This window comes from Fonsecaea nubica (assembly GCF_001646965.1).
Source record: "Fonsecaea nubica strain CBS 269.64 chromosome Unknown Scaff105, whole genome shotgun sequence".
Taxonomy (NCBI): domain Eukaryota; kingdom Fungi; phylum Ascomycota; class Eurotiomycetes; order Chaetothyriales; family Herpotrichiellaceae; genus Fonsecaea; species Fonsecaea nubica.
In genome coordinates, this window is record NW_019173778.1 from 57,526 (window position 1) to 85,180 (window position 27,655).

General features: G+C 52.1%; 9 protein-coding genes across 9 annotated transcripts; 6 read left to right on the forward strand and 3 right to left on the reverse strand.

Moving 5' to 3' along the window:
- Positions 1-58: 58 nt before the first annotated feature.
- On the forward strand, positions 59-7,598 carry AYO20_10203 (hypothetical protein; the record flags this gene model as incomplete). Its single annotated transcript, XM_022648463.1, has 2 exons — positions 59-4,714; positions 6,087-7,598. The coding sequence occupies 2 exons, from the start codon at positions 59-61 to the stop codon at positions 7,596-7,598; spliced, it is 6,168 nt and encodes a 2,055-aa protein (XP_022495569.1).
- Positions 7,599-8,738: 1,140 nt separating this feature from the next.
- AYO20_10204 (hypothetical protein) lies at positions 8,739-9,293 on the reverse strand (the record flags this gene model as incomplete). The annotated part of the gene is made up of 1 exon (XM_022648464.1): positions 8,739-9,293. One exon carries the CDS (start codon positions 9,291-9,293, stop codon positions 8,739-8,741), a length of 555 nt encoding a protein of 184 aa, XP_022495570.1.
- Positions 9,294-9,947: 654 nt separating this feature from the next.
- On the forward strand, positions 9,948-11,922 carry AYO20_10205 (hypothetical protein; the record flags this gene model as incomplete). Its single annotated transcript, XM_022648465.1, has 10 exons — positions 9,948-10,041; positions 10,097-10,164; positions 10,218-10,323; positions 10,410-10,658; positions 10,712-11,016; positions 11,072-11,370; positions 11,461-11,495; positions 11,547-11,567; positions 11,621-11,707; positions 11,762-11,922. The coding sequence occupies 10 exons, from the start codon at positions 9,948-9,950 to the stop codon at positions 11,920-11,922; spliced, it is 1,425 nt and encodes a 474-aa protein (XP_022495571.1).
- A 489-nt stretch (positions 11,923-12,411) lies between these two features.
- AYO20_10206 (hypothetical protein) lies at positions 12,412-14,937 on the forward strand (the record flags this gene model as incomplete). The annotated part of the gene is made up of 6 exons (XM_022648466.1): positions 12,412-12,633; positions 12,729-12,802; positions 12,863-13,568; positions 13,621-13,772; positions 13,898-14,196; positions 14,261-14,937. The coding sequence occupies 6 exons, from the start codon at positions 12,412-12,414 to the stop codon at positions 14,935-14,937; spliced, it is 2,130 nt and encodes a 709-aa protein (XP_022495572.1).
- Positions 14,938-15,338: 401 nt separating this feature from the next.
- AYO20_10207 (hypothetical protein) lies at positions 15,339-16,113 on the forward strand (the record flags this gene model as incomplete). Its single annotated transcript, XM_022648467.1, has 2 exons — positions 15,339-15,710; positions 15,829-16,113. 2 exons carry the CDS (start codon positions 15,339-15,341, stop codon positions 16,111-16,113), a joined length of 657 nt encoding a protein of 218 aa, XP_022495573.1.
- Positions 16,114-16,970: 857 nt separating this feature from the next.
- Positions 16,971-18,719, reverse strand: AYO20_10208 (hypothetical protein; the record flags this gene model as incomplete). The annotated part of the gene is made up of 1 exon (XM_022648468.1): positions 16,971-18,719. One exon carries the CDS (start codon positions 18,717-18,719, stop codon positions 16,971-16,973), a length of 1,749 nt encoding a protein of 582 aa, XP_022495574.1.
- A 1,889-nt stretch (positions 18,720-20,608) lies between these two features.
- On the forward strand, positions 20,609-21,689 carry AYO20_10209 (hypothetical protein; the record flags this gene model as incomplete). The annotated part of the gene is made up of 2 exons (XM_022648469.1): positions 20,609-20,850; positions 20,903-21,689. The coding sequence occupies 2 exons, from the start codon at positions 20,609-20,611 to the stop codon at positions 21,687-21,689; spliced, it is 1,029 nt and encodes a 342-aa protein (XP_022495575.1).
- Positions 21,690-22,222: 533 nt separating this feature from the next.
- AYO20_10210 (hypothetical protein) lies at positions 22,223-23,249 on the reverse strand (the record flags this gene model as incomplete). Its single annotated transcript, XM_022648470.1, has 2 exons — positions 22,223-23,188; positions 23,247-23,249. 2 exons carry the CDS (start codon positions 23,247-23,249, stop codon positions 22,223-22,225), a joined length of 969 nt encoding a protein of 322 aa, XP_022495576.1.
- A 1,058-nt stretch (positions 23,250-24,307) lies between these two features.
- On the forward strand, positions 24,308-26,425 carry AYO20_10211 (hypothetical protein; the record flags this gene model as incomplete). The annotated part of the gene is made up of 1 exon (XM_022648471.1): positions 24,308-26,425. The coding sequence occupies one exon, from the start codon at positions 24,308-24,310 to the stop codon at positions 26,423-26,425; it is 2,118 nt and encodes a 705-aa protein (XP_022495577.1).
- Between the last annotated feature and the right edge of the window lie 1,230 nt (positions 26,426-27,655).

A 27,655-nucleotide genomic window follows, 5' to 3' on the forward strand; every position in this document is an offset into this window, starting at 1 on the left:
AGACTCGGTCCAGTGGTGACGATGCCCACGAAGCTATGATTGTGTCAACGATACGCCGATGAACTCGACCCTGAATGAGGGCGAGAGCTTCCTGCGCGACGAGGATCATGGTGTGCCTGAGGATGAGAATGGTCAAGAGTCAGGAGCGCAAGACGACCATGATGTGCCAGACATAGTCCCGGCCGAACCACACGAGCTGGCGGAGGGCGCGACTGAGACACTTGATGCAGTGCTGGAGGATGAAAATGGAGAAAGTGGTCAAATCGACGGAGAGATTGCCTCAGATGGGCCGGGAACAAATGGGACGGACAATATCCCTCCCTTTGATGAGGCGACGAATCTCCTGAGTATTGACGACTCGGCTTCGATTCCCGACGATACACCTTCTGTACAAGACTCGGTGCTTTCCTCCCCTCGAAGTGATGCGGGCTCAGTCCGCAGTCCCGGCCGCAGAGGCAGCCCCTCGACTATCCACCGTCCCTTTGATATTCGATTTCAGTCTCGGCTGTCAAGCTCGCAACTCTCACCTCTGCGCTCGAGCTCACCCGCATTTCTCAACGCCCATTCCCGTCACGCCTCTGCTGCCAGTCATGGACTGCACACTCCTTCCGAGCCGGACGAGACCATAAATCCGTGGGATGTGATCAGATGGAGCAAGTTCAGAAAGATCACGGGGCAAGCATTCTCGGAGATTGGGAAGAGAAATTTTGGAAGCCCAATCTGTCTGGCGGTGGCAGATCAGTTGGTGCTGGGGACATCCAAGGGGATTGTTCTCGTCTTTGATCACCATCAAAACCACAAAGCAATCATCGGAAGTGGCACGAAAGCTGCTGAGAGTGGCGCTGTAACGGCGCTTGCAATATCTGCTGACCATACTACTATCGCCGTTGGACACGAAACAGGCCACATCTTTACCTGGGAACTTGCCAGACCTTCTAGACCCTTTTTACACATCCAGCCAATTGAAGCCTCTCAGCCTCAAGCTCGAAAGGGTGACGGTCATATATCAGACAGCGCCGTGCTGCACATCGGGTTTCTAGGCTACCGGCACACTGCGCTCGTCTCCGCCGATGATAAAGGCATGGCATTCTCACACCTAGCAACACGTGGCATGGGAGCAGTTGGCCGCGTTGTCCGCACTACTCGAATCCTTGGGCGGTACCCCGAGCTTGTCTCACGATCATCGAAGCCCTTGAAGAAAAGCTCTGTGCTAGCATTTTCACCATTGCCATTGGGGAATATAGAGCAAAGGACCGATAGTCTGGGTCTCGTGGCAATGCTGACACCATATTTGCTTGTCATTGTCTCAACTACACCCGTTGCACAGACCCAACATAAAGCTGCTCGGCCCAAAGAGGTCGCAGCGCACAGTGCTATGACCGCGGCATTGGCATGGTTTCCAGCCATCAAGCTCAAGTCCCAAGACTCTGAAACTTCAAAGACCAAGCTTGTTTATGCCTGGTCTAATATCCTCACGGTCCTGGAAGTTCACGGGACTCAGGGAGATGACGATACTGAAAAGAACAAACCTCCCGACCTGCAATTCTTAGCTCGAAGCCGCTACCAAGCGGACGAAGCAATTGTGGCTGTTCAGTGGTTAAATAGGTCGGTGCTGGCCGTCTTGACCATCACGCAGCAGCTCCTTATCATCGAGGATCTTACTATGCACGTAACAGAAGCCTTTGACCTGTTGAAGAAGAACATCTATCATGCAGATCTCTACTCGCAGCAGCTGCGAGCCATCATTGAACAGCTTGATGAAGAAGATACATCCATGCACGGTGTAGTTGCAGATGCGTTTCACATGAGCTTCCGGGCGTATAAAGGCAGGCTGTTCTTGCTTGGCTTCAATGATGTTTGGACTGGCGTCCTTACCAATTGGGCTGATCGCTTGTTAGCCATGATAAACGTCGGTGATTTCATTGGTGCCATCCGGCTTGCTACCAAATATTACCAAGGCGAAGGGGAAAAGGCCACCATCGGCCTGCCCGAGGAAGACAATGTTCGAGCAGGAGTCGTTAAGGAGAAGCTTGTCGAGATGATGAGCGCCTCCTTGAAGTACGCCTTTGGTAAGAACCAACAAGCTGGGAGTGATCAGATCGAAAAGCCACAGATGGCCGAGCTTGCAGACGCTTGTATCAAGGCATGTCTTGTCATGGAAGACGAGGACTTCCTTTTCGAAGAAGTGTTTTCTTGGTATGAGGAGCACGAGCAGGGACATCTGTTTGTGGATGTCCTTGAACCATACATCCTCGATCAAACCATCTCCTCTGTGCCTCCGCCTGCTCTAAAGACTCTGATCAACCACTTTGTACAAACACATACTCCATCGGTGCTGGAGGAGATCATCTGCATGCTGGACACTTCGACAATGGATATTGATCAAGTGACGACCCTGTGCAAGCAATATGCCCTATATGACGCCTACATCTACGTCTGGACAATGGCCCTCCAGGACTTTACGACACCCTTGATGCTGCTACTTGAGCTGGCGAACAATGAGGACCCTCCGCGCCAGCGCCAGCAAGTTGTCAACATGGTCGATAGGTACAATATTGCCCAGAAAATCTTCCCCTACATGTCCTTCATCCTCACCGGTCGCGTGTATCCCACCGGGAATATGCTAGGCGAAGAAGCCTCCGTGCTTGCCAAAGGTCAGGTCTACGACTACTTCTTTTCCGGGAGTTCAGGGGCAAATGGCGTGGCTCAAAGGAGGAGCAATTCCTTCTTGAACCCCACAGTCTCTTTTGAGAACCTGTCTCGGGTGCTCCATTTCGACACCGCAAGTTTCATTGCCGCTTTGAATGAGGCGTTTGAAGACAGCTATCTCAACTTGGGTGACGACGACGTGCTCAATAGTCTCAGTCTAAAACAAGCAGCAGCAACTCATACCTATACCCGCCAATACGTCGTTCGCATATTGCTGGAGGTAATGTCATCGGGTTTCGACTCTGATGACACGATTTATCTGGACATGTTCATCGCGCGCAACCTGGCCAAATACCCTCAATACTTGGTGCTCTCGGGCACAGTCTTACAAGAGATCTTTATTCGGTTGTGTCAATACCCGGAAGATGACATGCAAGAAGATGCCGAGTTGAGCATCGAATACCTCCTTTCCGTGTACCAGCCACCCAACGTCCTCGACTTTGTTCCATTACTCCGAGAAGCCAGATTCTACCGCGTGCTCAAGTCTGTCTTCAAGCAAGAACGTCAATACGCTGATATGATTTCGACTTTCTTCGTGGACAGTCAAGACCGAGTGGGCGTATTTGCCTCCATTGTCGAATGTCTCCGGTTAGAATCACCTCTAGCACAACGCCAGCGTCAAGAGGTCAGAGATGTCATACAGAAACACGCGCTTGACCTGATCAACATCGATGTCCAAAGGTGTGCCTCTACTATCGACGAGGTGGCGCCGGACCTGCACCACGTTTTCCTGCAAACAATGGCCGATGATCTCTCTGAACAGTTTGAGTATCTGAGAACGCTTCTGGAACCCGAAGAACATCTGAGCTCGCGTCGGAACTATGACCATGAGATCATGGAGCTTTATGTTCGCCTCCTATGCCGATTCGACCCTTCACACGTGAGAGATTATGTGGAGAATATAAAGGAAGGAGATATCCGACTCGCGGAGGTCCTTCCAACGATCGAGGACAATGGCATCATCGACGCTGTGGTGATCCTGCAGGTTCGCCAGGGCCAGGTGAAGGATGCGATGGATCGTTTGACACGACACTTGGCTCTCTTGGGCTCGACCCTGAAGAGCTTAAAGTCAGATCTGGTTGACCAGGAAGACGATTCATCCGTCATCCACCCGGCCACGAATGTTCTTGAGTCGCTAGAAAAGTACACCCGCGTGGGCATCTGGTTGTGCCAGGGACAGATGAAGAATGCACCCAAGTCACTGGCGGTTGCCAAATCCCCGAGAAGATCCGCCAGTGCGAACCGTGCGCTGTCTTTTCAAGAAAACCTCTGGCTTGAACTAATTCTGAGTGTGGTGTCGATCGCCCGCGATGTCTCTATCCATGCTCTGGTGAATGAGCAGACACACGAAGACCCAACAGGTCTCGAAATCACGCAAGCCCTACGCACAACCATTCAGCAGGTCTTCACCGCACTCCTGACCAGTACTACGTCGATGCGAGACGGTGCTTCCGGCCGAGATATGATGTTCCTACGCATTCTACGTGCATTCCTCTCTCATGCTGCCGAAGCGAGCCCGTCTTTATCAGAACTGCGGAATGTCATCAGCTCCATCTTTGCGGCCTATGCCTATGAGGAGTCACTTCTGGGTCTCTCGAACTCGATGCTCGACAAGGATGTGTTTGTACGCTTGGACGAAGTCGCTGGTCTTCGACAACGCGGTTGGAGGCCTCGAGGGCAGGTATGCGAAGTGTGTCGACGACGCATCTGGGGTCCCGGTGTCGGCGAAAGAGTTTGGGAGCAATGGCAGAAAAGAGAAGAAGGCCGGCTCCTCCGCCGACGCCGCACCCAGGACAATGAATCTGTGGTCGAGGACGATGAGACTCGAGGGAAGGGGAAAGCCACGGTCGGTGTCAGCTCGCAGGAGCCCTTGGAATCTGAGGGTGGCGGTGCAGGCACTGATCTGGCTGAGGAGCTCGGACCGATTGTGGCGTTTTCATGCCGCCATCTGTACCACCAGAAATGCCTGGGACAACCACGGATGGAAGATGGCGTTCCTCAACTAGTATGTCCGGCCTGTGTATAGTTTGATCTATTCGTATTCAGCTCTCGGTAGATACAGTACAATCAATATCCCGAGAAAAATATGTATGCATAATGCTATGTTTCCCATGTCCTTCTCCCGAAGACCTCACCCTCTCGAAGTCACTCTCCTTTTTCCTTGGTATAGCTCTTGGTATGGTGGAGCCATTTTGGCGCGGCGTCGGGCGCTGAGACAAGGAATGTTTCGAAGTGGCCCGATTGGGTCCAGCCTGACACGTGATATGGCCCGATCCGGACTCTTATTGGTTCACAGCTTCAACCTCACCTGCCCCTGGGATTCTCGACTTTCTCCCTTTTTTTTTCCTTTCTTCAGTTCTCCCTTTTACCAGCCCCCATGACAATCCACTTCCAAGACCAAGGCACCCAGATCCAACGCTTTGGCCTAATGGCCCTTTGGCCCTTTTTAAAGTTATCAGGCTTATCCGTCCCTACCGAGTTTCAAACATGCGGAGTCAAAGAGACGAGTTCGCCTGGCGCCATCGTTTCAAGCCCCATTCCCGCCATCTCAATTCTCGATCCTCTCAGTCTCTTCCAGGTTGATGGACGTTCACCTGCCTGCCAGCTCGGTGAAGGAAGGAAGCCTCTACTCTCCTTAATCAGCTCCTCTACAGGCATTGAGCAGAGCACTGCCGTCTTTCTGGGCCCGCCTGGAATATCTCGAATCTTGCAGGATGAGGGTCGTGTGCGATATTGTCATTTATAGTTCGGCTTTCCTCGCTTGGTGCTTGGTGGCCCGCCGATCCACGTTCACATGAGCGTATATGGATTACCCCTTACTTCTCGACAGCGCTTTCAGGCTTCACAGGCCCAATCCGTGAAGCCTATTGCTGTTCTGCACGTCAGCCGTACATGACAAGCCCGGACACGTACCTACCTCCTCATATGGATACTTCGTTTGGCCCCGCCTTTACACAGACGCCGAGGATGGATCTGGACCATGATTCACCCCTTTCTCTACACAGCCATGGACCCTTCTTGGTATACATATCTCGACGATTTTACCGTTGGACCTGGTCCGTACTCTTTCCCGTGGACAGGTCATTCTTCCATTTCTTTTCCCAGAGCCAGCATTTTTTGCGTCCACTCCTTTCTCATTTGAACTTGCGTCTTGCAGTTTGTCGTTCCTTTCTGTCGATCTTTTTTTGAAATCTAAGCAAAGATGTTGGCTTCTTCTGTTCTGGTCACCCTGGCGGGACTCATCTCCTTGAGCACAGCGGGATATGTGCTGGAGGATGACTACAGCGTAGATCAATTCTTTTCCATGTTTGATTTTTTCACAGTAGGGCCCGGCTCCCCTGTCGCTACTCTACATTGCGTGCTGACCAAACTATCAGGACCCGGATCCGACGAATGGGTATGTGCAATATGTGGACCAGAACACTGCACAGCGCGGCGGCCTCATAAACACCGACAGCGGCGCCGTCTATATGGGTGTTGACCATACAAATGTTGCGTCGGGTTCCGGTCGTCAAAGCGTCCGCCTGACGAGCAAAAAATCTTACAACCACGGTCTCATTATTCTCGACCTTTCCCATATGCCAGGTGGAATCTGTGGTGCTTGGCCTGCCTTTTGGACTGTCGGACCCAACTGGCCGAACGCAGGAGAAATCGACATTATCGAGGGTGTCAACTTGCAAACTTCCAATGCCATGACCCTACACACCAACGCTGGGTGTAGCATTTCTAACAACGGCATGTTTTCAGGCTCGGTAGCCACGTCCAACTGCGATATCAAGGCTGCGGGCCAAGCAACCAATGCGGGCTGCTCAATCTCGACTCCCAACGACGCCACCTACGGAACAGGATTCAACGATGCTGAAGGGGGCGTATACGCAACTGAATGGACCTCGTCTGCCATCAACATATGGTTCTTTTCGCGCTCAGCCATCCCCTCAGATATATCCTCGGGGTCACCCGACCCGGGCAACTGGGGGCAACCTCTGGCTTCGTTTGGCGGAAGCTGCAATATCGATGAGTTCTTCAACAACCAGCAGATCGTCTTTGACACGACCTTTTGCGGCGACTGGGCTGGCAATGTATGGGATTCTGACCCTGTGTGCAAATCTAAAGCGTCCACCTGCGAGAGCTACGTCCAAAACAACCCATCAGCGTTCCAAGATGCTTTCTGGACCGTCAACTCTCTTAAGGTCTTCCAGGGCAGCGGTAGCCAGGGTCCCAACGCCACTGCGCCATTCCCATCGTTCTCGTCGCATGCGCCCACTGCCTCTGTCAGCATTCCTGGTGGACCGCCAGGACCGCCGCCCGTCGGCCCTACCCAAACCAGCTTCTACTCAGCTCCTACAACGGGTTTCAGTCGTGGTGGTAATGGCCGCCATACCAAGACGTTCGGAACCTATGAAGCCACAGCGGCCAACTTTGTGGCCGTGCCAACTACAGCGTCAGTGGCAGCGGCGTCGTCTGCAGCGTCGTTCGACGGGCAAGTCTCTTCTATGACAGTTGGACCACCAGTTGTCGCTGTGGTCTCGTCGGACGGCACCATCAGCGATGCCCAAGAGTCTGGTGCCTCGCCACCCGCCACCACCCCTACCCCTCCGGCCGGGTCTTCAGACAACAACGAGAAGAACAACGCCGCCGCCCCTGCCGCCGTCACATGCACGACCGTCAGTGCCCTGGGCTACAAGGACTTCCAGAGCTGGGACGGGGACAAGAAGAGCCGGCGCGAGGCAGGTCCGGAGCCTGGCATCTTGTCCTCGTCGGCGGAAACGCTGCCTTTCCTCGACGAGGCACACGCCAAACGCCACTTGAGTCGGCACGGGCGCCGCGACATACACCGCCACCTGTTCAGACACGGTGCTGCGGCGGCTGGTCCGGGGAGTGAGGAGTGAGAGTTGTAAGACTTGTAAGAGAGGGAGATGAGAGCGACATCCCATCCCGTCTCGGCTCTAGTTAGTGCCAAGCGAGCGAGTGAGCGAGCAAGCAAAGCATGCAAGCGAAAGGAAAAAGAATACAAAAAAACCAACTCTTTCTCTGCCCGAATTGATCTTCTTAACGACGGAAATGATGGATGGATGAATGAACACTTTTTACGAAAATTCAAAACGCAAAACACCAATCGACATTTGGAGAAAGGCAAAGGAAAGACTCCAGATTGTTGGACGGAGAGGGAGGGAGGAGAGACTTGTGTGGACGGACGGACGGACAGATGGGTGGGTGGAACGTAGATGGGATGGTGAGGTGGGATCTATGAATGGCTATGTGGATGGGATAGATGGTCGGACAGGTAGGTAGGTAGATAGATAGACACAAAACACAAATACACCAAGGCGACAAGGCAACAAGGCAAACACATCACCATAACAAGTGACTGCGCTTCGATTTTCATGCTCATGTTTGACTTTGACTTGACGTGACTTGTATTCCAAATACCTCGTACTACCAAGTATCTCAAGGATCCTCCTGTTTACCCGTGGATGCTGTGTAGGCTGTGTAGATTGTATATTGTAGATATGTAGATCCCGAAAGGGGCGTGTCTACCGAGTAATAGTATACTACGTACTATGTACTACGTACTATGTACTACGTACTATGTACTACGTACTATGTACTACGTACTATGTACTACGTACTATGTACTACGTACTATGTACTACGTACTACGTACTATACTCTATCTCTATACTATACTTTACTCGGTATACTATACTCTGTGCGTCTCTTCCTTGTTCCTTGGCTTGTCTATCTACCCACATAAATACATACATAGGTAGCCCCATGTACATAGATATGAGACATGGGACATGCGCAGCCAGTAGGGTTTGTTGGTGTTGATATCCTCTCGTTTACAGAATTGACTATGCTCTATTAAGCGCGAGGGCGAGGATAAAGACAAAGACAAAGATGTGTATAAACCTCGAGACAGATTCCCCTCTTCCGGCTTCACCTTCCCCCTCTCCCTTCCTCTTCACCCTTGCCATCAGCCCTCACTGAATACCGAATATGTAGTCTCTCTCCTGCCACCCCCACCCCTACAGCTTTGCGGCCGTCTTGGTCTTGGTCTTGGGCCCTACGCCCGTGGGATCCTCGCCCGTCGTCCAGGTGATGGTCAGATGCACGCGCTCGATCCTCCACTGGCCGTCGGCGTCCTTTCTGAGGACCCAGTTGTAGAAGCCGCCCTCGTCAAAGTGGTCGTCGTAGACGTCCCTCTTCTTCATCCACTGCGCGATGCAGTTGGTGCGCACGTACGCGCGGCGGCGGTTCGGGGAGAACTCAATGTCAAAGTTGGACGACAGGAGCTGGCACCGCTCAAAGTAGCTCACGCCGCCAAACGCCCATGTCCCCTTGCCCGCGCGGCCGATGTGTTGGCCGTAGGGATAAACTGCCACGCCGTCTTCGCAGAAGAGGTTCTCCCATTCCTGTCGCTTCTCGAGGTCGAAACATGCGTCGTCGTGCAGTGCCGTGTAGTGGTTGAGCAGCCATTGGACGGCCTGGATGTCTTGTGTCTCCGACAGCGACTTTTGGAGGGATGACACTGTCTTCTGCAACGACGCCAGTTCGGCGAGTATCTTCTCTGTCTCGGCCATGGGGAGAGCGGGCGGTGGTCACTGTGGTGTGTATGGGGAGGTTCGTGGATCTCGTATCAATTGACAGCAAAGCCAGTCGTCGTAGTACCAACAATACTCTTTATGATCCGACAGCTTGTGGTCGAAGAAGGCGGACAGCTTTCGGAACGAGTCCAGGCTCTTCAACCCAGAGACTCCTAGAGTCTTCCGAAGGTCAGAGGGAAAGTGCTATGAATCTCCCTGATGTCCGATTGGGCAGCTCATTCCTGGTGTGCACTGGCTTTTGGATATATCCCTCAAGGACCATGCTTCACCCTTAAATAGGGTATCGAACGCGTCCGGGGAAACTGCAGCAGTCTGCCTCAAAGAACTACCGACTCCGCATTAATGCCCAGGTGTGCCCATGAGGCCGCAGAACTTTGTGGGGTTGAGATTCCCGTCTGGGTGCCGTCCAGTAGGAATACGTGGAGGCATAATGAGTGTCCAATGGGGATGCGTGGATGGACGTGTCCGTTCCCTGCGCGACGTGCCTCGGCGGGTTTGTAACTCCACAGTCCATCCCACAGTCCATATGGAATATGCTGTCGGATTGCATATAATATGTTGAGACTTATGTCCACCGACTCTGGCAGAGTAGGACACGAAGTTCAACAAGATTCAACCCACCCAGATACCATGTCTCGACACGGCAAACCATTCCTGGGCCTCGAAGGCTCTGCCCTTTCGTGGGCCATCAGCTTGTGCTCCGCCAGTGCCTTTCTTTTGTTTGGTAGGACCAACCGTTGAGAACAAAGAAGGAGAATACTGACCCCGGTTTTCTCTAGGCTATGACCAAGGGATCATGGGGAGTATCATCTCTACTCCTTATTTCCTCGAAGCCGTTAGCATCTCGGTGGGCATCTCCTTTGACTCTTCCCAGAAAATGGTGCTGACTGGCCTACAAAGGCGACCGATGCCGATACCATCTCTACGGTTGTTTCCATATACGATGTGGGGTGCATGGTCGGATGTCTTGTCGCTGCATGTTGGGGTTCATCTCTCGGTCGAAAGCGTACAATCGGAGTTGGGATGGTCATAATGGTGATCGGCAAGTAAAATGGTCGACAGTGGAAATACCAGAACTGACTCTTGTTCAAGGCGCTGTCCTTCAGGCCTCGTCATACAGTGTGGCTCAACTCATTGTCGGGAGAATCGTCTCTGGCATCGGGAATGGAATGAACACTGGAACAGTACCAACATGGGTCTCCGAGACGTCCAAAGCCAAGCATCGAGGGCAGTTGGTCGCAACTCAGTTGTCCATTGCAGCATTTGGCATTGTGATTGCATACTGGATGAATTATGGCTTCTTTCACCTCACTGGGCAGGTGGTGTGGCGCTTTCCAGTTGGTATGATGGACAATTCTATCGTTGCGTCGAGTGATACTGAATTTTTCTTGCAGCTTTCCAAGCCGCGTTTGCCATTCCCACCATTTTCGGTCTCTTCTGGCTCCCAGAAAGTCCACGATGGCTGTATTCGAAGAACCGAAATGAAGAGGCAGACATCGTCATGTCAGCCTTGAAGGGTCTTCCAATCGAACATGAAGTGATTCAAGCTGAACGCAGTGAAATTCTCGCCGCAATTGCTTTGGAAGATCACTTTGGTGAATACAGTCTGAAAACCATCTTCTATGATCGATCTGGTCAGAAGATCCCTCAGCGAATGGCGTTGGTCTTCATTATTCAGATGATCCAACAACTGCCCGGTGTATGTTACACCACTTCTCAAAGTCACACCGCAAATTGCTGAAACGTGCACCCAGGTCAATATTGTCATTTATTATTCCAGCACTGTCTTCTTGCAACTGGGGATATCTGCCAATCTTTCCCTGGTCTTGGGCGGCGTTGCGTCTATCAGCTTCTGGGTGGGTTCACTGTTTGGCATTGCGCTTATCGAGCGCGTTGGACGGAAGAAGCTGCTTGTCTCTGGGACAATTCCGATCCTGATTGGGTATTGCATTTACACGCCCATGGTCAAGAATGGAGGAACAGCACAACTCTGGGTGGCCTTCGGAGCGACGTGCTTGATCTGTGTGGCCTTCGGTTGGAGTTGGCTGCCGACGTGAGTGTGCACTTGTCGAGACTCTGGATACCAGCTGACATACAACAGTCCGTGGTGCCTTGGCCCTGAACTTGTGCCTGTGAGGTACAGGCACATCGGGAATGCGCTGAATGCCTTTGCAAACTGTGAGTGAGCTAGCCACGTGGCTGATCAAGGCTGACACTTGTTCGACTTAGGGACCTTTACTTTTATCATCGGTGAGTCCTGGCCTTGTCCCGTCGGATTCTCAATCGCTAACTGAGACTTGCAGTCAAGGTGGGCCCGATTGGCATTGCCAACATTCACTGGCGATTATACATCGTATTCATAATCTTCACCTTCCTTCAATTGCCCATCGGTAAGAGCCGTAAGCGGTTTTCCCTCCCGGACGGATGTGCTGACAGAAACTTAGTCTGGTTCCTATATCCCGAAACTCGTGGTTTAACCCTTGAGGAGATCGACACAGTCTTCGTGAAAGATCATGCGGTGACGGATGCCCTTGCAGAAAAGGCGGAGCATGTGCGCCATTTGGAGAGCAAACATGTTGATGTTACTTCAATAGATGCTGCGTAGGACGAGGAGGTAGAGTTGAGGGACAGTAGCGGCCTGTGTAGACTCCAAGCGTTGCATACTTGAGTCATCCAGCGGCACAGTCATGGTCTTAGCGTCGTCCTTAGACTTTTATTTTCCTAGAGGGGGACCTGAAAACTATTGTTAGACACCTCAGTGGAGGATAGAGGAGCTTGCCGTCCATTTTCCTCTGTCTGAACAACCGTAGATTGCGTGGCTAATGACACCCTCCCAGATCCAGAACGAGCCGCAGACACGGTCCGGGGTAGATTCCTGAGGTGATCACTTTCCGTGTGTGTTTCCGTGGTTATGAGAGAGCAAATGTCATAAGGATGGGAAGGGTATGTCTATGCTGAGGTGAAAAGGAGGGAAGAAGACGAATGTTTGGCATTTGGCATTTTGGCATTTTGCGGGGTGCATGACACTAAGCTGGACTGGACGCAGGCGACACTTGATGCTCATCCATCTCACTCCACACCAACTTCCACCACCATGTCGTCGTCGACTCACCATCCCACCAACCCCGTCCAGCCAGAGCCCAGCCAACCTGTCCGCGACGATGCCATGATGCAGTTTAGAGAGATCGCCCCTGACCGCAAAAGAGAACACGAGTCAGCTCTGGGCCTCCCTACACCACTCGTACCCCCACAACCCAGTGTCAAAAGAACCAAAACTGAACAGGCGTGTTCGAATTGCAGAGCGCTGCGCCGAAAAGTACGTGCCTACCCCAGATATGTGATGATTAAAAGAAGAGGTTTGACAGTAGTTCAAAACAGTGCAATGGAGCCAGCCCTTGCAAAACCTGTCAGGAAAACTCCCTCCCCTGCCAATATGGAGGTGACGCTCGTGCCCCGGAGAAACTCACTCTGGCAAAAGCGATGAAGTGAGTTCTTGCTGTCTCTTGATGAGACTCTGCAAGCTGACAGTAGTCTGCGTGTCTTAGGAGAATTGCGCAGCTTGAAGAACGCTTACGTATCTACGAAGGCTACACTACCGGACAGAGCCTCAACGACCCGGGTCTTAGTCCTCCTCGCTATTCCGATCAAATATATGGGACGACGACCGAAACGAATCGGAGCGAAGACGATATGGCCCAACTTCTTCGAGGTGTAAACTACCTGACAATCTCCCGAAATCCCGAGTTCTACGGCGGCTCTTCCTCCAATGCCATCATCAGTGCCGTGGAAGCAACAGATGAATCGGAAGACCAACCGTCTACTTCTCGGATGGAGTCACCACTAAACAGAGCTAGCTTGTGGCTCGAGAATGCTGCCAACCTTAGGTTCGCCAAAGTTGCAGGATCTTCGCTGCCTCCAAGGTCCGTCGCCGACGACTATGTCAACCGCTACTTTCAAACTGCCCATCGCCTATATCCCATCCTCAACCGCACCACTTTCATGGAACGTTATCGAAACTTTTGGGAAGGCCTACCTACAGAAGGAAAAGGGTATGAGCTTTGGGCTGCTGTCTTGTACATGGTCCTAGCCCACGGTCATCAATGCAGCACTGTCGACCCAGATGATCGAGTCCGAAACGATGCTCTTGCCTCACAGCATGGGGAGACTTGCTTCAATTTAGCCAAATCCACCTTTGCCGACGTTCCTTTTTCTGGTGGTGACATGTCTGCAGTAAACTCCATGTTTCTTGCCGTGAGTAATTTCCGGGTGGTGTCGGCTCATCGAATGCTAAGACCACGACCAGTTTGTCTGGCTCTTTAATCAACAGAGACTCCACGAAGCATATGCAATGCTGGGAACTTCGGTAAGAGTCGGTTACGCCATCGGTCTTCACCGAGAGCTCATGCCACTTGATGCTCACGTTCTTGATACTAATGGATGGTGCGCAACCTGGTGGTGAGTTTTCCGTTATACTTCAGCCTGCCTGAGATTTGCACTAAGGCGGGAATAGGTGCCTGTTCATATATGAAACGTTTGTTCTCCATCTCTTTAAGGCTATAGCTTTTCTGATCTTTCAGCAGGGAACTCGCCACACTATCTGGCCGTCCTTGTGGTATCCAACCACGAGAGGTTGACGTAAGACCGTTTCCCTTGGATACCTCGCCTATTGATCTCCAATATCTGGAGCGGATGCGACAGTTTTCCTATTTGGCATGGGACGCATATGAACAAGTTTACTCGCTCGCTTTCAAACACTCTGGAGTCAGTGAACGCGCTGCGGCTCTTCGTGCAGCTGATGGTGCCATCTGCGCTTGGTATGACAGCTGGTACCATGATTCCACATGGTCCAAGGAACCGCATGGCCTGGTTATCCGACTGCGTATGTACTTGACTTCCCCCCAGCTCGGGCCTGGTGTTATTGAACCTAATCGTTGTTGTGTTAGGCTACTTGAATCTTAGAATCCTCCTATACCGGGCATTCCTCAACCTGGTTGTACAGAAACGAGAGAAGCAGATGAACGTGAGTGATGAATCAGTCGTGGCAGCGGCAAAGTGCATCGAAATGGCCATGTCGCTGATAAACGTTACGACCACTTCTATCAACGCCGGAAGCTCTGGTACCCTCCAAGCAGCCCTGTTTCATACAATGGGTTACCTCTGGAATGCGACTCTTACGCTTCTGCTGTACGTGAGAAGCGAATCCACTCATGATCTTCTCGCGGCCACGATACCGGATCGGAGCAAGATTAATGACAACATCGAGTCCGCTGCGGTATTTTTCACCAGACACCAGGAGGCTTTACCATTTGCTCGTGTGGCATCAGAGAAGATCCATCGGCTATTGAAAAAGGTAGCCACCGGGTATGTCTCAAGCGACACACCAAGTACGTCGACCGATATCCACGCTGGCTTCGCTGTTCCCGATCTGGAGTCACCGGATCGAATACTGAATTTTGTCCCGGGATTCGACGTTCCAACATTTGATATTCCCCGTTTCAATTTTGAGATGGCCTTTTCGGATGCCCCACCACAAGGTGACCTCCCAGGCAATCATGCCAACGCGCACTGGAGTCCTGAAGGTGAAGGGTTCTATTTCTATGGATCTCCCGAGGCAGGATAGCAGGATTCGAGGTGCAGTCTGGCGTACTGCAACCACCTGTCATTTTTCCTGGGGTTCCAGACCGGAAGAGACCCCGTGGTACCTTTTGCCGGTGGGGAATCCGTTTGCACAATCTCTAGACTGACTGGGAAGTCTATTCCTTCCACCAACTGGAATGCGTGGAGCAACACACTCCGCAATATGGGGAAGCCCCTAATGCGCAAGCAAGTTTAATCCCAGACCCCGCGCCAACGTTCGTCTACGATCCCTCACAACCATCGAGGCAGGTCTCGCTGCAGCCAATCAAGACAATCTAGCTGTGCACATCGACGCCAAAAGATATCTCGCTATTGAAGACACGAGGGCTTACGACCGTGGATCTTGGCCAGAAGACACAGAAAGATATGGACAACGATCAAAGAATGTCTCCCAGGGCAGCATTACTGGCAGTGGACCATCCGCTATGCTACTCCTACTCAGAGCCAGCAGTCCATACTAACGGCTCGAACAATGGGATTAAGAACCATGCCGCGAAAAACATGTCGTCGCTGGCGAGCCCGCAAACAATCGAGGACAGGGTGAGATATCTGTACGAACACCAGCAAATAACCAACCTCCTCAACGAGTACGCCTATGTCCTTGATGCGTGCATGGTCGACCATGACGCCGCGCACAAGTGGGCCGACCTGTTCACGGACGATTGCGACGTCACCTATCCGTTTGGCAGCCACAAGGGTAAGGATGGACTAGCCCAGTGGGCGATGAACGCGGAGACGAGGTTCCATCGGATGCTGGTGAGTCGAGTGCGCCACGTCTTTCTTCATTTTGTTACACATGTTCGAGTCGAGCACGCGGTTTCGCACCTGTGTCAACTCCCTCGACCAGATCTAACAGGGCCGCTCTCATGCCTAGCACTCGTCCTCTAACCTCACCATCTCCTTCACATCCGACAACACGGCGCACGCCCGCTCCGCGCTTCACGCCGTCTGCGGCACCGACAGTGACGACATCGGCAAGGTCTTCCAGGAAGGCGGGTACTATTACTGGAGTTTCCGGAGGGCTGAGCATGGCCAAGAACACGGCCAGGAGCAGGAAGAGCAGGGACTCGCCGAGTGGAAGATCTCGTACCTGTTCCTGGACGTCAACTGGACGAGTGGCGACTCGTTGGGGTTGAATGAGCCTGGCGCGGCGGATTGAGAGGGCCCCAGGGGATGTCGGTCTCCTCAATCACAATGGGCACAGAGTACTCGACAACAGTACATGTACATACATATGAGTACGTGATCCACTCGATCTACATCACCTACTGGAGATGGAGATAATGAACATGAATGAATACGCGTCGACCTGGATCTGGACCTGGTCCTGGACCTGGTCAGGTAAAGACGTTGATATCCATGATTGTGAACCAACCAACCACACGAGACTTTCACTTTGCATTTTCGGATCCAGTTTTATGTTAGGTTATGACATGATATAAAAATGGATTGAGATCCGTCTCTCTCTCGTCCTGCCTTCACTCTAGAAGCAGCGGCGACGCAGACTAAGAACTCGTCAACTGAATTATATATATCGAGGCCGTCTCACACTTGTCTCCCTTCCTTGCTTCCTTGCTTCTCGCCCGAGCTTCAGCTCCACGAGCTTCAGTCCTCCGTCGTCCATTTCGTCTTCTCTCGTCTCCTCTCGTCTTCTTCTTCTTCTGCTTGGACTTTTGTTTATCGAATAAATTATCTTGTTCGGGACGCCTTCTCAATTCCTTGTCTCCAGATATGCAATAGCTATTCTCACAATTCGATTTCCAGTTCGCCGTCGAAGCTGGTGTGATATGGGGTATCATTCGCATGCTCTTTCTCACAAAGCATAAAATTTTCCTTGCTTTTTGACAGCGAGCATGAACAAAATGCAGGGGTAATAAAAAAAAAAAAGGGACAACATGCAGTACACAAACGATCGTCAATGTCATGAGATGACTAGTAAAAAGGGACAAAATAAATGCGAGACCGCAAAACCGAGTGTCGATCAGCAATCTTGAGTTTCTTGCAGCTCAATATTCATCACCAACGCTCGTGAGTTCCAGCGTTGCCAAAGGCGCTTCCTCTGTCACTTGCCGGACTATTTTGGGCCGCAAAGAATGTCAGGGAGCCTCCACCAGCACTTCCCCTGCCACCATTAACGTCGGTGCCAAAGTCGAAGCGTTCAAATTCATTGAGACTACTGACATCCGATTTGGCCTCGATATCCTCATAGTCGTCAGCATCCGACACTATGCTGGCTCGAGAACCTTCGTAATGAACCGATGCTCTCTGAGGATGATGTATCGCTAGATTGTTCACACTCCCACCAAAGAAGCGATCTTGTTGCTCCTTTGGACTTTCTCGAGGTATCAATTGTGAACGAGTAGCCGGGGGAGGCAACTTGGGTGATGGAGTGAGGTCTCCAGGAGTACGACCCAGGCGAGACGAGTTGGCCAATCGCGCGATACGGAGATTTTCCTCTGTCAAGCCATGGCCAGGAGGTGAAGAGGGTGACTTGAGTCCTTTTACTCCAAGATTGGCAGTCTTGATGGGTGGCGGTGGTCGTTTGTTGGTGGGTGTTTTCGCAATCACGGGCGTATCTTTCACAATAGGCGAGTATTGTGATATGGACGAGGCACCGTTGAAAGCGCCCGGCGGCGGAGCCTCAAGCCGCGATGGTGCCTGTGCTCGATTGCTCAAGTTCATGGTGGGAGAAGGATCACGCAAGCGGAAAGCTGACGGTGGTCCTGGTCGTGGAGATTCGGCAGGGCTTAGCCGTTGAGGTACTGGACTGGGTCCGCTTCGCAAGACTGGGCTCGGGCCTGTCCTAGGGATTGGACTAGGGCCTGACCGTGAGGTTGGTGGTTGACCTCGCTGGCCCGGCGTGCTGTTACTCCTGCTCCTGTTCGATGCTTGATCCCGGCTTGAAGGTGGCTGGGCTCCTCGTCCAGATGTCGATGGCCGCCCTGATGTGACCGGACTCCGCATATTTCTATAGGGAGAGTTTGCTGTCAGAGATCTCGGTTGATCAAAAAGTCTATCCTTTCCAGCAGAGTTCGATTCTTGCGGGGTCAGCGGCCGAGCGACACCAATCTGCGCTGACGGCCACTCAGACATAGGAGTCGGTGGCGAGGTTGAAGACGGGAGTTCTTTCTGGGCGACCGCCGGAGACTTTTTCTCGAGTGCCTTGGGAATAGATGTGGTTGACCTGCTGCTTGAACGGCTGCTCAACTTCTCGCCCTTGCCCGTCATCACAAACTCTGGTTCAATATGTAGGTCCCTCCGATGCCTCCGTCTCATGAAAAACCAAAATATACCCAACGACGCCAACAATACCACGACTATCGGGACAACAATTGCCGGGATCAGAGTGCCGAGATTGGAACTAGACTTTTGGGCAGCAGCACTGCTCGTGGCAGCGGCAGACGTTGTCGAGGAGGACCGCGAAACTGTCGAGGAGGCTGCAGCCGCAGCCGCTGAAGTGAGAGAGGCATACTCGGCTGTGTTGGTGATAGTCCTGGTTCGTTCGGTGGTAAAGGTGGTTTCGATGCCTTGGCCAGTAAGGCTCTGTTGTAGGGTCTGTGTCTCGGTGATGGTGGTGAGTCCAGATACTGCCTCAGCCGTCACAATGGGAGCTGTGACGGCCGGATTTGGAGTGACAGAACTCGGATCAAGACCTATTGACGGCGGAAGACCCGACGTGGGATTCGGTATGATAGAAGGCAGGGTGCTGAGCGCATCTGAGTTCTGAGGCTCTCGTCTGTGAAGGACTTGCCCGTGTCGGAACATCCTGCCTTGTATTGAATGGTAGGCAGGATGGACTGAGGGTCGTCTGCAGTCACGTCGCGAAAGAAGACGGCGAGAAACGAAGGTAAGATCGATGAGGTGCAGCTGGTACGGTACAAAGGGTGGTCGTCGCAAGCTCCTTTTCCGTAACGGCACTATCCCAGGATAGCATGGGGCCAGTACCTGGTAAATTGAGAGATCATCGGGCGAAGAAGGTTAGCGTGAGGCCATCGACGGAGGGGAAATTGGATGTGCGCTCTAGAGGGAGGCTCATGCCATATGAACAGAAGGAACAGTCAGTTGCTCCAAGAACACTTTGGCAAGATGGATAACGGGAATGTGGGAGAAGGAAAGTTCTCAACGGCCAGCGCAGGGTACGGGACTGAAACGTGGACAAAGACATGCGAGAGAGTTTGAATCAGAACGGTGGATAGAGGAAAGGCGCCTCTCACGGAAAAGGCTGGAGGCAGCGGTGGCAGTGGTGGGAGCTGTGGGCACGTTGAGGGTGGCACAGAGGAAGGAGGTGTTTCGGGATGCCCAAAAGGGAAAGGAGACGAAACAAGATCAAACACCAGGCTGGGATCCAAATGGGGCCCCGAGTGACATTCCGAGCCTGTGGCTCCAGAACGACCAGTAACACTCTAGATACTGGAGCACAATCAATCAATCCACATTTCCGGTTTGCCGATCGCGAAAAAGGGTCGAAGCCTTATTCAAAGGGTGCAGCCCAGTGGAAAGTGTTCGCTTGACAACCTTTGATGTGATGACTCGCGTCATGTCGTCATTGGACGTGGATGGAAACATTCTGATACTCTGCTCATACAGTTGACGCTTCGTGCATAAACAAAGAATTTATTTTAAAGGCGAGAGTGAGAGATCGACAGAGAATTAGCCAGATAGATGAGGTTGCCATGAAATTTTGAAAAGGGGGAAACTTTATAATAGGGTGTATCACGTGACATGGAGACCGGTGGAATCCGGAGAACAAATTTTCCGACCCACGAGGCTGCAGCCTCGCCCACCAGTTTGGAGAAGTGCGTGATAAGGTGAGGGCATATCACAGCCGAGTTATCCATCATTCGCGCGGGGAGGTCTTTGCTGGGGTGTGTCTTCTTAGAGTGCTCAGTGACCCCTAAGAGGATACTCTCTGGTATCAAATCAACGGAGTAAACTCATTATTCTTGGTTCTGTGTTGGACATGAAGCGGTTAAGAAGACCGGCAGCGTTTCCGGGGGGTTCAACTGTGAAAGTTACTTGTGCGCGCAAAGGCAGGTGATGGTCGGTCGGTCACACTGGGACCCTGAAGGGCACGGCAGTCACAGAATGGGTGGCCTGGACGAAAAGAGGGGACAGGCACCCGCTGGGACCTGCCCGTTAGGGTCCAACCACCCAACCCAACACCCCGAATCCCGTAGCTCTGAGAGGGGCACCTCCCCCCTAAGCTCAGCGATTCGATGCTTAGCAGGTTCAATCACCTCGGCTCCAACCAATCGTCTGGGTGTGCTGCATTCCCAGTCACCGCTGCTTGTTCTTCACACCCCGCCTATTGGTGCACCCATGATATGGCTCAGCGATGCTCATTCGCCATCTCGACCTGTAAGCGCCTGCATCTGGTGCTGCCATGTAAGCACCTCCCACCTTTCCATGGCCGCCTTTTATGAGGCCGGCGCATTCTCTGCGTCCTCTTCTCTCCCTCATGCCATGCCTATGAGCCGAGAGTCTTGTGTCCTCTCGCAGGGTGCAGAAAGACTCGACATCCTCCTACGGCGAGCCCCAGGTTGAACATGCGACATTCTCAATAGACAAATCCCATTTATCGACAGAGCAACGCACGATCACTTGCGATTTCGCAGACAAGCAAGACGAGAACGTATTCTCTCGATACCAGCAGCATGAAATTCTTCCTTTCGCGGCGGTGGAAGCCGAACAAATGGCCGTTCTATGCCCTAATACTCATTGAAATCCCATTGACCATCGCTCTCCTGGCATTATTCGGCATTGCCTCTCCAGACACTTACCGAACAAGGCTCTGGCAAGACGGTGCAGACAATGGCTTCAATTCGAGCCCATTGACTGGGCTATATGCAGCAGCCAACTATCGATCCTATTCCACGCCCAAGGTCTGGTCGCAATTGTGAGCGTCTTCCGTCGCAGATTGAAAACTCAGGGCTGACCTCTTGTACCAGCATAACAGATTATAATGTTGCGATCACGGTCCTTTCCATGTTCATCATGCTCGTCAAGTCGATCATGTATATGCTTCATGTGTTCCCACCGGTTCTATCCGTCCTTATTCACACCGGCCTTCTCGTCTTATACGCCGTATCGGTAAACTACCAAGCGAGCAGTGATACCACTGACCCGGACCACCCTCAACACGGTGCACCCTGGTACATCACCAAATCCTGTAACGTGGCCCATAATAAGAACAATGTCGGGTACTGTACACAGGCGAAAGCTGCCTTTGCATGCTCTTGCGCAATGCTAGGCATTTTCGTCACCTATTTCGGATTTGCCGTTTATTCGTGTTTTCCCAGCAAGCAACAGCGCGAGGAATATTCCGAGAATGCCCGGCTCAAGGCTGAACGATGGGCGAAATTTGAAACCTACCAGGACGATGAGACCGGTCAGACTGTACAAACACACCCTATGCCTGAAACCCCAGGCTTCATGAATGGTCGAATGAACCCTATGACTCCGCGAACACTTGCATTCAACACTCTAGGTGGAACGAAAGACCTCCCCTTACGGAATCATTTCAGCTCGCCAAATGCGCCCCGCGCTACATCTCCATCCTTTGCGATTCGGAGCCCTGACTTACCGAGAAGCCCAATGAGCCCGGGATTCGTTCAACGAGTAGGCACGGACTCGGAGAGGGCGAACGGCAAGTCTCCTGAAATCGGCTTTAGTCCTCAGGAGCCAGCTGCACCGCAACTATATTTCCCTCCTCCACCAAAGACGTCGAAGAAGTGAGTCCTCGAGTGATCGAGGAACATACAATGAACCGCTATTGAACTATATGGAGCTTTTTGATATGGGATGTGAAACCACGGGCGTGATGACATGGAATCTGAGAGTTTATAACCTGTTGATACTTGATGTTTGATATTGCCAGAGGAACTGGCACTTCCCAATAGTCGATCACTCCTTACGATGAGGCGTCACGGGTCCAAACCCCCTGGGTTGCGGATACGGACTCGAGGGACCAGGAGGATCAAATGTATATGTAGAAACTAAAACTTGGACCATAAAAAGATCGACGTCTTGATGCCATTTGGTTTTTGTTCCTGTGTCGATGCATCACAGGGAGGGCGCAGTAGTAGTAGAGCTCGATCTTTACTTCATACTTCCAAGACAAGTTGTGGAAGTTGTAAGAGGCCAATATGTCCTCGCCAATCTGATAGACGCCAATGTATTCATCCTGGAAATATATAATGTGCGACCAGTATACGATCCATGACCCCTTCGTAACGCCGTAACGTCGAACCATTATTCATTGATCACCATTACCGCGAGGAAACACCCTGCGGATGCACCGAGTCTGTTGCAGGTCCGCCTGTCAGATTCGCCACAAACTCCTGGTAACGAAACACATCGCCTCCTTTCTTTGGGGCAGGGTCTTTCAAGCCTCGCACTCCTGCGATTCCAATCACATTTTTGCCCAAAATCCTCCTTCCTGTGAAACCTTCCATTGCTCGGTCGATGTCCTTTGCGGTCAGTTGTCGTTCACCCGGGTCTGGTACTGTGCTCATCAAAGCCGCGCGAAGCTCTGCAACATCGATTTGTCCGCTGTCATCGTCATCGAATGCAGACAGAGCATTGAGCAGCTCTTGTTGGGGTGATAACCCCACCAATATATTAGCCAGCTGATTAAGATACTGCGGCAGGGACATCTGTTGCGGCTGCCCCGGTGGGAAGAATTGAGACAGATTGCTTTCGTGCAGTCCAAGGGATTGCAGCGTCTCCGCCACAGAGGAGGCGTCGATTGTGCCGTTGGAATTTGAGTCGAGCACAGAGAAGGACTCGCGCATGTTATGCAGGAGCTGCGGTGGCAGTTTTGAGAGATTATCGTTTTGAGATAGCATGCCGTTGGACACGAGTCTTCTTGGCTCCCTACTCGCTGAAGTCTTTGAGTTGGTCGACAGGAACTGCCCCGCCTCATATTTTGAGGGCGATGATGGTTGTGATTGGCGTGCTATTGGTGAAGGTGGAGGTTCGGTTTGTGCTCTTCTGAAAGGCTGATCCGTGGTCGTTCTTGACGGTGTTGACACTGTGATCTCATCTTCCTCCTCTTCCGAGACTGTATAAGCATGCTTGAGTTTAGATGGTGAAGTCAAAGGCGAAGCAGCGCTCCTGTTTGTTGGAGGTGTTGCCGGTCTTCCTCCACTGACGAGGGTTGGGGAACCGGGCGAACCAGGGCGGCGAAAAGGTGACGAACGGGGAGAGTTGTTGAATGTGGATTTGTATGAAGACTGGACAGACAAAGGACTTAGCGAGTTGATGGGAGGCAACAAGAGGTGTCGAACATACCATTGTCACGTCAAGGACATCTACCCACTCCTGGTTGCTTCAATTGGTGAGAGAGTGAGTACGAGCCACGGGGTAGATGATGAGTCCAAATCTTTTTGGAAGAGGCCCTCTGGTGTAAGAAATCGTTTGAGGCACTGACTGAATTAGAGATAGCCGGTAAGTTGTGGAGTGAAGTTCTCTTTGTGAGAATTGTAAATGCGACAACCATCCCCAGGCATGTGATTGTGTAAACAAGCCGATGTTGGCAGGGCAGCAAACATCGAAATCATTGGGAAGGTTTTGCGAGCTTTTCGGGAGGAGGCGCCTGGGCGCTTTGAACCCGAAGCCCCCAATCAGCACATTGCAATCCAGTCTCGGGCGCTAAATTGCCGATCTCAGGGGCTTCTTGATCCCGCGATTGCAGGGGGTGAAATTTATGGGGAGCCTCCGCAGCGTAGGAGACCTGTGCCCCCTTCAGCATCCAGTCTCTTTAGCAGGACCGAAGGAGACTTTGGACTGTACATACCTCAGCCGCCACATGTCGAATCTTGGTGAACGGTGGCTTCTGGGAGACTTCTGACACATATACCTTGCTGGAGATCGCGGGTTGTGTTTATTTCTCAAGACTGAAACATCGCCCCTCAATCGCTTTCCATCTCCTGCAACATCTCCAACCCTGACGAGGGCTACTGATAACGACACAACGTTTTGTCCATACTCAACCTAGAAAACCTGACGACGACGACGAAGACAACGATTTGCACGAAGCCATGACCGAAACACTTGTTTATCGACCCCATCCTGTGAACATGAGCGGACATCATGACCGCCCACGATCCACCTCTTCTAACTCGGGCTCTCACAAGTCCACCTTCTCCCACTACAAAGTGTCCTCCCAGAGCTCCCTAGTCCCTCCGTCACCTAGAGGTTCTTACCGCTCTTCTCAAAGGGTTTCGACGGTGTACGAAGATGGGCCATTTCGTCCTTCGAAGAGATTAAGATCGCAATACCCGCTCCATTCAAGCGAGCCGCATGTGGAATACATACTCGTTGCTTCGTTCGACATCGATCGGGGCCCTATTATGGAACATCAGTTTCCCGGTGCGATCAGCCCGGACGAGAACATGTTGGCCGAGCTGATGCTCCCCGATCAAACACATGTACGCCAACAAGACTGGACCATGTTCTTCCTGCACAAAGATGCTGGCACAAGTGAGGACGAGGCTGCTGAGAGAGAAGCTCGAAGGATCCAGCGCGAGGCAAGAAGACGGGCACGAGAAGCTGGTGAGACGGATGATGTCGAAGGAGAAGAATCCGCAGACGACGCCAGTAGTGATGAAAGTGACGCAGACGACATGGACAGCCCTCCCCTAATGTATGTCCTGAACCTCGTCAATACCAAACAGGACAGCTCGGTGAAAAGAGGCGCCATTGTAAAGGCAATGGCCATTTGTACGAGGCACTCTTTTCTCCACATATACAAACCGCTCTTGTTGCTCGCCCTCGAGGACTATTTCAAGTCACCCACACCCGACACTTTGGAACTCTTATACAATGCACTGAATGCCATGGATTTGTCTCTGATGCCACGGCTGTCACTGCTGGAGCGACACATTCTGCAGGCAAGCGACGTTAAGGACATGTTTGTGGAGAAATTCGAGCAGATGATTGCCCAACGCTTAGCAGACGAGGCCCTTGCACAGACTTCAGACGCCCCGGAATCGCCAACAAAACAAGAGCAGAAGTATTTGGTTCCCAGAGACACACACGAGTTCGAGTCAAAGATTGTTTATAACAGCATCCCGATCCCAGTCAAGATCCCTACAGCTTTGTCACCTGAAACAGTGGGAGACTTTTCACTCATCAAGCTCGTTCAAATCTTTGGCAATCCCCATCTGTCTCAACCCCAGCCTTTTGCCTTACATCCCCACCTGACTACATCTGGAGCCTTCACGCATCCAATAATTGTCCTCATCAATGCCATGCTGACCCAGAAGAGAGTCATCTTCCTGGGTCACAATCGACCCTCCGGAGAGGTTGCAGAAGCTGTCCTTGCAGCATGTGCATTGGCTTCGGGTGGTGTGTTACGAGGGTTCACCCGTCATGCATTCCCATATACCGATCTGACCAAGATCGACGAACTTCTGAAAGTCCCGGGATTCATTGCGGGTGTTACGAATCCTGCCTTCTCCTACCACCCTGAATGGTGGGACCTGCTCTGCGACCTGCCGTCAGGCAGGATGAAAATCTCATCCTGCATTGAGGCTGCCCCAGTCACCGAAGGGACCACCTTTTTCCAGCAGCACGGACATGCTGCGTTGACTCACAAAGACCTCCATCACTCTGACGCTACGGGAGATGGACTCTTTATGGAAGACATCAGTCGAAGCATCACGTCTCGAGCCGGGGAGTCTATCATTCGCGCCAAATTTCGAGCCTATATCACGAAATTCACCCGCATAGCAGCAGCATTCGAAGAGACTGTATATGGAGCCAGCAATCTGACGGTGATACCCCCGACAGAGGTGGATAACGCGGATGCGACTGCTACTACACCTGCACCACCTGCCCGGCCCATGTCTCTCAAAACTTCCAGTAAGAATCTGAAGGGACACGGTTATGTCTGGCCGAGCGAGGACGCCAAAACCCGCGAACTGGCAGCTTCTGCAGCCAGAATCGAAGGATGGCGTAATACGCGATCCTACTATGCCTTCATCTCCGATCTCGCGGCACATGCGCAGGACCCGACTTCGCCAACATCTCCAGTCAGTATGACCAAGATGCTGGCTCGAGCACCGACGAAGCCGTACGTGGATCTGTATCATTCGTTGTCCAAACTACGGACCCTGCACCTGACTCCCACGGAAGCTGGAGCCATCTATCTGGCCTTGGAAGCCTATTGCACTGACTACGAAAGTATCCTGGAGCTGCTGGAGATGGCACCCATGTCAGAAGCAGGACTGTTCTACGTCGCCCTGGGACTCTGGCATGAAGATTGGAGAGTTCGAGAAGCAGTGACAAGTCTCCTGGACCGGGTCAGACAACACCCTGCAGGCCGAGTGTTCTTCAACCGGCTCGGAGGTTGGGCTACCATGGGTTTCAACCGACGTCTGCAGGAGAAGGAGAATAGACTACGCTCCCAGCAACATGAAGCCGAGCTGGGTCCCCTGGCTTTCGACGCTGACCAGAGACGAAGTTGACGTGGAGCATTTTTGACTGTGATGGAGCAAGTTGCCCAGATACCTTGCTTTGCCATGACATTATTTATTGATTTGTAGCCAGCCGGTGGTAAAGGAAGGGGGGGGGAAATGACCAATTATATAGTAAGACCAATGAGATGACGAAGATGCGGATAAGCAGATGATTTCTCCCATGCTGTAGGATGAGGATTATCATCAACAGGCCAGGAATCGCCATCTTGGAAGTCGTCCTTTGTAGCGACGAATTTGGGGGCGCAGCCGGAGACTCTCAGATGCTCTGATTCCATGTTCGCCGGCCCCCTGATTCACGCCATTTCTTGCATTGAAGGTGGCTTCACTGACTATTGAATCTTGGCACCTTCAAGCGAGTCGCCGGCAAATTCGTCTCTTTCAGAGTTTGTCCTTGACTCAGTTCAAGCTCCCTGCACTCCTCCACCGACAAACTGCTGCTCAAGACACGAAACTTACCCACGAGTAACTCGCTGCAGGGATGCCATCCTTTTCTGACAGAGTTGACATGTTGACGTTTCGAGTGTGTCGATAGAATGCAGCATCCTGCAAATCCTCCCTCTCCCGATACGGTTGTGGTCCTAGCGCGACCGCGGCGTCAGCCTTTCCCGTCCCCCGTCAACCACATGGACCTTTTCTGTCAGTGTTTGACAGGGTGTGCTCGTGCTAAGAGATGGGAATGGGGTGGATGGGGCACTTGATGTCGGTTAGACCAAGTCCATGATCGACAGTCTGACTCTTCTGGACCACGAACGGGGGCCCATTGGAGGCCCAGAATCCGAACTACCTTGGCCGAAATGAACGTTTCCTCGTGGTTGACCATCTCTGGACTCCCAATGAGTTGGTGGACGGAGCGCCACGAAGCGCCTTCTAAGTCTCTGCCATCCACGCGTTCAGAGGCTTACCAGAAGGAATGTGAGGCTTTCCGCTTTCGAACGCCTCCTTAACGCCTGGTGGAGGCATTAATTCGGCCTCCCATTGTCCCAAGAATGCCCACATTCCAATGGCCGGCTTGTGCTAACGCTGACTGGTAAAGATACCGCTCACATGTTTTGGATGGGCTCAATCTCCAGAGCCAGTATTACTCGTATCCTGGTAGGTGTATGTTGACTAACCTGCTTGTTTGCGGAAGGTCTGATTATGGTTGTTCTGTTCGTTTTCTTCAGTCTTTGTGTTCTAAGACATTACTATTGTTGAATGCTGTCTCTCCGTCTTGCTCTG